A 10,794-nucleotide genomic window follows, 5' to 3' on the forward strand; every position below is an offset into this window, starting at 1 on the left:
GTTTATATTTCTTAATACCATGGCTTTGTGCACCTGTTTATTAACAGGTGTGAGAGATGTCTTGCGTAACAATAGGATCAATTGTTTCGAATGCTTAGGCTTTTATTTTCAGATTGTGGTGCCCGCTTCTAAACTCATCAAACGTACGTGGGAAAATGAACACAAATGAGCCAATGTTGGTTTTTTTTTACTTTAAGCAAGGTGTACGATTTTTACAGCTTCAATGGTATGCCAATCGGTCGATCGCTACAGCAGCAAGTTTAATATAGTTTCACCTGGTCGATCTAGCAAGCTGCACGTTTTATATTGTACAAGATACCTACCGAACTTTTTTTGCCCGCCCAATGCAAGAACGCCACAGAATGGTTGTCCCCTTTGAGTTCAAATTCATCTATTATTGTGCGGTTATGACTGCGGACTGTACCATCCACACTTCGCCTCAATCTAATATGATCCTCGGCCCCATCGTCAATGAACAACTGCCTCAGTTCCTTGTCAAATTGCTCAAAGTCATTTCCGCGGAGAAAACCGAACCGACCATCAGGTCTTGTTCTCTTTAAAGGGATATGCTTGAGTCTGCCATCGATGACATCATTTAGACGAAATGCACTAGTAAATGAGATTGTTAAAAGCGTCCCAATAAGCGAAGAAAACAAGAAAAAGTGCACACTCATTCTTGTAAACGCCATGTTTTTGATGTTTTTGGAGCTCTAAGCTGTAGCGCCGCAATCTTTCATGTCAGCGGGTTAGGGGTCCGATTAATTGAGCAAATTCTGTCATATGGGCCCCCCTCTACCACAGATTCTTCCTTTTACTCGTCCTCTCATGTGTGGTCGGTCTTCAAAATGAAGTTCAACAGTGAAATTAGCTCTTCAAGGAGGAAAAACCGAAAAGCTCACTTCTCAGCGCCTTCCAGCGTGAGAAGGAAGCTTATGAGTGCGCCCTTGTCCAAAGAACTTCGCCAAAAATACAATGTTCGCTCTATGCCCATCCGAAAAGACGACGAAGTTCAAGTCACACGTGGTCATTTCAAGAGTCAGCAAGTTGGAAAAGTCATTCAGGTTTACCGTAAGAAATGGGTAAGTGATTAATAGAGTAAGAAGTTTATTCGGCAGATAATCAGAAGGTTGGCATTGTAAATCCTTGAGAAGTGTGTGTACGAAATACCCACATAACAGATGACCACAGGTACCCCAGGTTTGGAATTATAGCGCGGCATTACAAATTTATCACAAAAATGTACTTTTATCAAATGAGTTGACAAGTTGAACTTGCCATTAAGAGTCTCATCAGTTTAAAAACCTTTAACACTTATAAGTGACATAAACCATGCCAAGACGTAGGAAAATAGTTAGCTTGCAAATACAGCCATTTCTCCTTGATCCTAGCCACTTGGGACGTTTTGCAAGAAAGATGTCTATGCCTCGACAATAGAAATTCCATACTGATGATGTGAAATCTGTCCATGTTGTGGTCAGGAGCTCTGATTAGTCAACATAGTAATTATATTGTTTTAGCTGTGGTTACCAATGACAGACAAAAGGGAATGGGGGTGAAATGTAAACACAATAAATCTACTAGAAAAAGGATATTATTCATGGAAAATATTCTTCAGAGAAAGAAGCACTTGAGTTTTGCTGCAGTTTGTTCGCAGAAAAATTTAAAACGTTACCATAATATCCTGGGAAAAACATTAACTTGAACAAATTTACATTTGATCCTCATGACTACCTTCATCAGTATGGAATTTCTGTCATTGAGACATAGATGCAAAATGCCCAAAGGAGCGAGGAGAAAGGGCTGTATTCACAGGTCAGAAAAAAGTAGCAATAGAAAACGTTATGGGTTTTCTACACTAAGGTTATTCAAGGTGCTGTTGGAAATTTGCTGAGATCTGATAATTTAATCATTAGAAAGGGAGAAGTGACCTAGTTCTGTATTGATGTGGTAATTTGACTGCCTATTTGCCAGAACTTCACATGATGTTTTATTTTAGAAGGGATATATGGTCGATCAACTTACTGTTCCTGTCATGCAAACCAGATAAACAGTTACATTGATTTTTTTATTAAATTTTCTTTTTTATTGCTATGCAAATCTTCAGCTTCAAAATGATAACCTTTAGTATTTGATCTGTCTGATGCTCATTATGCCCAACTGTACATGGCATCTCTTCTGACATTTGGCATACATGTATTTTGAGGGACATTGTCCGATGACCAACTTGCAGCTCTGCTCTGTTGCTCTCTTAAGCATAAATGAAATAAATTTTAATGCACTATAGGTAATTCATATTGAGAGGATACAGAGAGAAAAAGCTAATGGAGCTACTGTTAGTGTTGGCATTCACCCAAGCAAGGTGGAGATCATAAAGCTCAAGCTTGACAAAGACAGGAAAAAGATCCTAGAGCGCAAGAACCGGTCCAAATTGGCTGAAAAGGGAAAGCACACAGAAGAAGAGGTCCAAGCAATGTCAACGGAATAAGTAGGTGACAATGTTTTTTATATAACTTACAGTAGGGGTGTAACGATTAATCAAATTCTCTATTAATCGCGATTATGACCGTTCGGTTCGATTCACGATTCTTTTCTTCCACGTTTCGATTTTGGTTCAATTTTTGCACACCTTTTCCAGGGTGCTCTTAGTGAGTTATTATATTGTAAAATCTGAATCTAGAACGCTTTAAATTGTGTGTTTATGATTGATGAGCAAAGATGATAGCATTTCTTGTGCCATTTTGTGCTGCCTGGTAAAAATGCTGTCCTTCAACCACCCCTTGAGAATTTCCAAATAAGGCAAACTATGTGCGACATGTTCTTTGTCAGGTTCTCAAAAATGGCGAGAAACGAAGCAACTGTGAATCCTCTTGTCCCTGCTACTATTCTCAAATTGAGGGTTTAGGGTTGCATGTTGTTTACATTATGCGTTGTGTTATAAGAATTAAGAAACATTTACATGATCGAATCGAGATAATCGAAATCGAATCAAACCGCAAGGAATATGAATCCTTACACCCCTAACTTACAGTACGTCTAAGTGTTAGTAGATTAACATTTTAATTGAAATGGCATGTTAAAGTAGAGATGCAGTAGCACCACTATGTTACAGTTTTTTTGTACTATTCAAATGAGAATCTAGTTATTAATGAACTAATAAATGGACTTGAGTTGAAAAAAAAAACATCAATGTAGCCAAGTCTTATGGGTTGAGTCCACCTTATTGTGTGTGAAGGATTTTATGAGATATTGCCAAAAGAAAGAAAAGAAAAGAGCAAATATCTTAGCTTTTTGTTTTGTCTTAAGTAATATAGTGCAGTTCTTCCTGGGGGCTGATGACCAAAACGTGATGTTTTCGTTTCATAAACACAAAATAATCAACTGAGTGAGAAGAAATAGAAAGTTGGGTATAAAAGAAAAATAAAATTATTTGCTTTTCTGTTATTTTGGGGCCATACCTTCTGACAACTTAAAATAATGTATGGATTGGTGACTTCACCTTTTTTTATAAATTTGAGCCCTGACTATAATCAATGATGGTGATAACTAATAATAATAACAATAATGTATTTGATTTTTATTTTTTTCAGATGTTCCTGTGAAGAAAGGTTATTATTACTATCACTTTCCTTCGAAATCAGCTTCAATAAATATTTTGAAAATATGTATGCCGATTGTTTGTTCTTTTGTAATTTGACACAATGAAAAAAATGCAAGTCTTAGGATGCTTACCAAAAGTCAGAAATTATTGACCAGCCAGACCAGTCATTTTGAAAATGTGAGTTTTTGCTTAAAACCCATCTGCCATGCACACCATTTAGGAATGGACTGATTTGGCTTGACTCTGTTCAACAGAACTGGTCTGGCCATAAAGTTCTTACTAATGGAATGCACCCTTAGGTTTTCAAAGTTTTTCTTCCCAGCAAGAAAATCTTGTTTACCTCGGAAATCCCTGTGATTTGGACCAAAGATCTTTTAAGCGGTTGGGGAACCCAAAGCCCTTTGCAAATCCACTCTGACAAAGCTCCAGCACTCATACATGTAACATCATCTTCTGAATGTCATGACCTTCTAGTTATTTTTGTTTCTTTATTTCAAATGGTATTTCTGTACTTCAGATACAACTGCAAGTCGTACCCAGCGACTGTTGTCATTTTGCAAAGTGTTGTTACGGAAAGTAGTATAAAATAATAATGTAAAGTGAAAAATCACAAATGACTCTGCTGAGTGTTTTAGCCAGTAAGGTGTTCAAAAGGGGGTCAAAGAAAGTCGTGTTACTGAAGAAATCTTAGACCTTGAAAACTGTAAATTATCCTTGAAAAGTCCTTGAATTTTTACATTTGTTTGTCTGAAATTGTACGAACCATGTACAATGGAAGATGTACTTTATGATACTAAAATTTTGACTGTTGCCGACCACGTTACGTTGTGAGTTTCAATAACCCTTCAGCACCCAACTGAGATGACATATAGGCCTGTGTTCAGAGAGACATGTCGGTTATAAGATTTTCAAAAGATAAGTTGCCTTCCCAATACAAAATTAATGGAGACTTGCTCACAAGACTTCAAGTGAAATGTTTTATTGTAAGTACACAAAGCCTTACAAAATTTGCATGTTGTACTTGCTACTCCAAAAGTGGTCCTTTGTAGCTCAGTAAAAGATACAATGTACTATCCAAGAAAATATAAATATTATCACAAGGTTATGATCCATGATTTTTTTTACCAATGGAAATTTGAGCCTGTCATGTTCCTGCCAGTTCTTGAAGAATCCAGTCTAAGGAATTTGACTTCTCTCATTGCAATGATTGAGTTCTTGATGTGAAATTAAGAATCTACATTGCAATCTTGGAATTTCCAAAAGAAACAAACTAAAATCTGTGCCAGTTATAAAATTGACTTAAAAATCCCTTATGTTTATGAATTAAAATTCATAAGTGCACCTGTGAAATTATAAATAAAGCACCTGAAAGATAAAACTACCGAGTTCCTTACAGTTCTTGTTTCAAAATGAGCACCAAAATGTTTGACCAGGATAATTTCAAATCCTGCTGTTTGCAATATTGGGTCATTGGTCAGTTTGAACACAATCAAGCCTGTAATCTTCTTCTGGTACTCTGTTTGGCTGCACAAGTTTATTGTGTAAGCACAAAGGTCACAGTTTAAAAGTACAGTTAATAAACCACACTAGATTATAGTGGTGTTTTTTTATTGAGTAAGCATTGTATGTATCCCTTCTAGTGCTTCATCAAACTTGTCAGTAGAAAGAACTAAAACTGTTCTATAAGGTTTTAATTCTGAATCATCTGATGTCCATTTGCCTCCTACAAGAGTTTCATCAGAGCTTGTGCTGGCTTCAAAACTAAAAGATAGCTGACTTGCCTGTAAACAAGATGGAAAAGTCAAGAATGAGATTTTGAACACTTCTTTCTTTAAAAGTAGATTTGACCCTCATCTAAGATGGGGATTATGAACAGTCTATTTGCCACCTCGCTTACTATCTTAACTCTGGTTACAGGGTGTTTTAAGTGAGCTCTTGATATAAAAGAAGAACAAATTAGTATGAAGAAAAGTACATGCAGTGAACAGGTTGCTGATTCAGAACTTCCAACACTACTTAATTATTGGCTAACTTATTGGCCAACTGGCCTCCCACGTTTAATATGGTTTGTATTTGCTTTAGCTAGACTTTCTCAAAGCCCATTTCAAGTTTCTGCTGGTTAGGTGATCAGTTGAGCATTACTCACACCTTCAGCACTCATGCAGTCTACTTGTGGCAAGTCTACTTCTTTAGCCTGCTAATGCGCTTCTCTCCACCCAAAGGGAAGAGAAGTGAAGAAAGGATGTACGTCTGCATTTCAAGGCCGAGTTTCTCTTGAAATGGTTGAATTGAAGAAAATCTGATTTTAGCTCAGGCAATACTACTGAGTTTAATCTTCCATTTACTTATTCACAATTATTTATGTAATCCCTGGTGTCTGTGATAGGCATTCTGAAATATGTGCCAACATAATATCAGGGGCACCCAACGACAATGTTCGGAAAATTATCTGTTTGGAAGACGATTTGAGGTCTAGAATTTTCGGATCATTTTCTGACAAATTTCTTGCTTGCCTGCCTCTCCTAGGATTTTTCGAACTTCAAAAAAATCGTATTATTGCCCATTTTTAACGGATTTTTACCCTAAAAACGTCACCTAGAATTTTCGGGAGCCTTTTTTCTGGCTGAAATTTTCAAACAGGTAAATTTTGATCCCTATAATTTTCGGATCACTATACTTTCAGCTGGAAATCCAAACAGATAAAAAATTTTTAGGGGATAAAAATAAGCCTTTATCTACCGTTTAAATACTAAAGTATGTTCAACAATGCTATGTTTATGTGGTTTTGAACTATACTCTCGTTGGGTGCCCCTGATAATATGACATCTTCACACATAAAGTTCTTGTAACTATAAATTTTGGGGGGCAGATTGGTCTGGGCATAACAGAAGAGCCGCCCAAGAAATATGTAGGTTGAAGCCAGCAGAATGACCTACAGTTGAGTCACGATAACTCAAACCCTTGCTAACTAGAACCTCACGCTAACTCAAACCAAAATCAATTTCCCTCATACTTTTACTGTAATTTTATCCATGGTAACTCAAACCCTCAATAACTTGAAACTCCCGCTAACTCAAAGTATAATATTTTTGTTTCCCTTCAGATCATCTCAATAATAATCTCTTTGCACATACAGATATTGTTATCTTGATAGTCGCCCTAATTGATTCTTACCTTAAGAAACATTTCATCTTCAACATTGATAAAATCCAGGGACTTTGTTGTCTCCTGAACTTTGGGCTTCTTAGCCTTTTTTCCTTTTTTGTTTGTTTTTGTTTCGATATCTTTGTATGTCTTGCACAGTATTATGAAATAAGAAAGAGGTGTATCCTGACCCTAGAACATTAATAATTATTTTATTTTGAGGTAAGTAAAAAAGGATATGTAATATAGTGACACACTGGAGGTAACACAAAAAGGACAGAGTGTTTATTACATGGCTGACTATAATATTATTACACATGTAGGAGGGTCAAATGGGGTAAACACAGGACCTACAAAACATTGGCAACCCTTCCTTGACAACAGCAACCCCATTTAAATCCCAGAAGGTTTTTTTTAAAGCCAGAGCACTCGGTTCAAATTCACTCCAACCAAAAGGAGATTAAGTACATCTCACCTTCCAGTATTAGAATCAGTGTTGAAACCTGCCTTCCCCAGTTACACTATTTACTCCATTTCTCTCCCGCCTTCCCATCCCTGACATTTTAAGGGCCTCCCCAGAGCTTTGCGAGATTCTGCGATACACATATTTCTAGTTATATGGCTGAATCTGCGAGCAGGCAAGATGAAGTGAATCCTGCATTCTTTTCTGATAGGCTACCTGCGCAGCCACGATGGGCCCATCTTGCCCGCTCAAGATTTCCTGCATTGGTCCCTTTTTGGCCAGATAATAAATCCTCTATTGACCAAGCCTATTAGGTCAAGAACTTGGCCAATATACAGCCATCTTGACCTCACGCTTGGTCAAAAACACATATATCTCTCCTTTTTATTTTAAAGTGATGTGTATGAAAGAGACAGGAATAGTATGGAGTTTGGTATCATCACAACCAAGAGAACTGTCTATGAAAGAGAGGCTTTTGTAATTTATTGTTTAGAGGGTCAAAAGAATTAGGTTTGGCTCTACTGTTGTAAACAGATGCATGATAAAGCACACATGTACTTGACAATGTATATACATGCAGTTGTATCCAAGGCTAAAAACACATACCTTTTTATGGACCTTCTTCAGTTCAGATCTAAGAAAACAAAAAGTATCCATTAGATACCTGAACTCCAAACACTTAAATGTGAACTTGGATGGAAGCTAGTGCTATGAAAGTCTGAACAATCAGCAATGCAGTCAGCACTGGCTTAAAGAGATGAAATACAACAACCAAAGATGGTCAAACCACTTTTTTGTTAACCCTTTAAGTCCCAGTGGTGACCAACATCAATTTTCTCCTAACAATATCCTTAGACTGTCAAGAGATTAGGTTATGAGAATTAATAAAATGATCACCTAAGAGAAATGTTTTGGTCTTTTATCAAATTCTCTCAACGCATTCTTTAAGGAAATGTATAGAGATCAGTTTGGAGAATTCGTATGTGGATATTGGGGCTTAAGGGGTTAAACATTCTTTCCTAGCAGCTTCCTACCACTTCAACGTTGGAGAGAATGAGGTTACACTGGTAGGCCAACCAGCAAATTAGCATGATCCAAGGATCTGGCAACTCAAAATACTTCTTTTTAACAATCTTTGGAGGGAAATTTTGGGTTGACCTTAAACACCACTTTATCATCTTTTTATTTGTGATTAATAAAAGCATTCTTTACAGACTGACCACGTCCTTTACACAGACTAGAGAAAGAGTCATACCATTAGTTCATTCAACAGTATTTTTAGTTCAGTTACATGTAGTTTTTAATAATCTTAGTCATCCTTAAGCTGTCTCAAGTTACCCTGGGTGCGTGACTTTTCATGTAAGGTTTCTGGTTTTGGGCAAGTCTTTCTGGTGACCCACGCAAAAAGCCCCTGAGACCAGAGCGCTATCGCTTTGATAGCACTAAGGCCCAGTTCAGACACCTAACTTTTCATGAGCCGCACCTAATTTGAATTAAGGCTGACCCATTTTATTTACATAATTATAAACCGGCTGAATTGATTCAGACGCTGACCTCAATTGCAGCTGAACTTCATGTAAGTTCGAATTCAAAAGGCGAAAAATGCTCATTTGGGTCAAACTGCTTACGAAATACATTATAATATTTTATGCATTAGGTTCGGTACATGAAAAGTTCGGCATCTGAATCAAAGCCGTTCTAAAGTTGCTCCAAAGGCGAAATTCCCAGTCAGGCTAGGCAAAAAGAGCGGCTGAGCCATTCCAAATTGAAACAGGTGTTCCTAATTGATGATTTCATGAACTTAATACAATGTATTAGGTTTGGCTCATGAAAAGTTTGGCGCCTGAACCGGGCCTAAGCCAGTTGTAAGCACAGTTAAATCACTATGGTCCAGATTTTGGACACAATATCTGATTAGATCCTAATGACAACCTAAGGGACTTTGAATCGTACAGATGTTATAATTCATTGATAGACAAGAATAGTTGACAATGTACTGTGTTCTTGCGATGCTGAAAGTTTTGAAACAGTACTGACAGAACGTATCAGCAAGAATTAAAAAAAATGGGCGACCACAAGGCAAACAACTGACAAGTCTTGTAGACTGGGAATAGAATATTGTTGTCGTTACAGCTTTACTGACATTGCTGGACTGTGCGTGCGATTTAATCAAGTGAGATCAGCAAGTATCCAAAAAGTCCTATTAATAATGATTTTTTTTATCCACCAAAGGTCTGTTGGCCTATGGCCAATACCGAAGCATCCAGCTGCACACGAGAAAAAAAAAACTCTGCTACCTAGGGTATCACCCCCCCTTGAAATAAAGAAAGTTCTTACCTTAATGTTTTGTAGACGGGTACGGCAATCTGTGGTGGGATATTAATGAAGCGTTCATTAATGAGGAATCCAATGGCATGTTGTCCTTCCATCACCTCCGTGAACTCTTCTCTTGTTTCTTTTGATCCTGACTCTTTACAATTATCTAACAGAAACTTTTTTAGCTCCCTAACAGCATCATTATCCTTTGTAAGAGCGAAGAGAGGAAACAAAACAACGTAAGTTGTAGTCAAAACAAAGTTAGATAGGGTCAATAACACATCATGCTCTTTGCTCTCACTTGATGCTTTTTCAAATTAACTACTGTTGTAACACCATACACATATTCTTCTGATTCATGAGTTTCCTCGTCATGATCTTTACTTTCACCATTGCTTTCTTGATCTTCATCATTGACAACCTTTCAAATCAAAGTAACATTATAGATCACAAAAAATCATGATTTGAACATCATTCTAATAATATTACAGTTTCATTGAAAATTATTATTGACATACCTTTATAACTGTAGAAACTTCTGGTTGGGAAATGATCAGATCGCAAAGCTTTGAAAGATTAACAGCACTCTTTTGAAATAACTGAAAAAAGAAATGTAAACAAACCATAATCATTAGATTATGAATAATAAACATAGAACAATGTCTGCAAAGAGGTGAGGCTTCAGGGGTCATGGTCAACCATCCTTGAGAAAGACTAATATTAACCAGTCACCCGTGTCTCAGATTAAGTAAATTTCTCATACCCTTAGCCTTGCTTTGTACGTAGCTTGCATTTTTCATCCAAACCACAAGCTATATTTTACAGTACAGTTAATGGTCATAAAAAAAAGTTCATCCCACCTGTTGCAAAAGACATCGTATCCCATTGAAATCTTCTTCTGTTGGAGGAAAGGCTTCAAATTCAACAGGAATCTCCTATCAAATGACCAAGAAACAGTACATATCATACAATCACGTGTTTTTTTGTTTTTTGAGAGGTTGCAAGTGTACACAAAAGCTGATGATTAAAACAAGAATAAAGGCCAACCATATTCTCGTCAAAGCTTTCATCTGATGTATCTGCATCATCTTCTGAGTATGAATCTTCATCAGAATCTTCATTACTGCTGTCTTGTCTTCTTTTTTCTCCTTTCTTCAAATCGTTATCTTCGTCCGACTCCGAGTCGGCCATCTTGAATTAACGATTTCACGGTTGATACTGTATGTAAGCTCACCCTCGACCCATTTCGCCCCAGTCCCGTTGAAGCCGAGGA

The 10,794-nt window shown here is 37.1% G+C and overlaps 3 protein-coding genes across 4 annotated transcripts in view; 1 reads left to right on the top strand and 2 right to left on the bottom strand.

Moving 5' to 3' along the window:
- Nucleotides 1–692, bottom strand: part of LOC140933729 (VPS10 domain-containing receptor SorCS2-like) — a 38,213-nt gene extending 37,521 nt beyond the window's left edge. The window contains exon 1 of the mRNA XM_073383349.1: nt 324–692. Within this exon, the coding sequence (XP_073239450.1) occupies nt 324–689 (366 nt within the window). The 5' untranslated portion in view covers nt 690–692. The remainder of the gene's footprint in view (nt 1–323) is intronic.
- Nucleotides 693–792: 100 nt separating this feature from the next.
- On the top strand, nt 793–3,663 carry LOC140933732 (large ribosomal subunit protein uL24-like). Its single transcript, XM_073383352.1, has 3 exons — nt 793–1,079; nt 2,285–2,485; nt 3,588–3,663. The coding sequence occupies exons 1-2, from the start codon at nt 846–848 to the stop codon at nt 2,483–2,485; spliced, it is 435 nt and encodes a 144-aa protein (XP_073239453.1). The 5' UTR covers nt 793–845; the 3' UTR covers nt 3,588–3,663.
- Nucleotides 3,664–4,648: 985 nt separating this feature from the next.
- On the bottom strand, nt 4,649–10,723 carry LOC140933730 (BRCA2 and CDKN1A-interacting protein-like). 2 transcript variants are annotated; one of them, XM_073383350.1, is made up of 8 exons: nt 10,569–10,723; nt 10,382–10,456; nt 10,040–10,120; nt 9,823–9,942; nt 9,543–9,727; nt 7,812–7,839; nt 6,773–6,934; nt 4,649–5,379 (listed from the first exon to the last, which is right to left on the bottom strand). In XM_073383350.1, the coding sequence occupies exons 1-8, from the start codon at nt 10,710–10,712 to the stop codon at nt 5,206–5,208; spliced, it is 969 nt and encodes a 322-aa protein (XP_073239451.1). In that variant the 5' UTR covers nt 10,713–10,723; the 3' UTR covers nt 4,649–5,205. The 2 variants fall into 2 exon arrangements, with proteins under 2 accessions (XP_073239451.1, XP_073239452.1); XM_073383351.1 differs by lacking the exon at nt 9,823–9,942.
- Nucleotides 10,724–10,794: the final 71 nt, after the last annotated feature.

The sequence above is a fragment of the Porites lutea genome, chromosome 4, assembly GCF_958299795.1.
Source record: "Porites lutea chromosome 4, jaPorLute2.1, whole genome shotgun sequence".
NCBI classification, from domain to species: Eukaryota; Metazoa; Cnidaria; class Anthozoa; order Scleractinia; family Poritidae; genus Porites; species Porites lutea.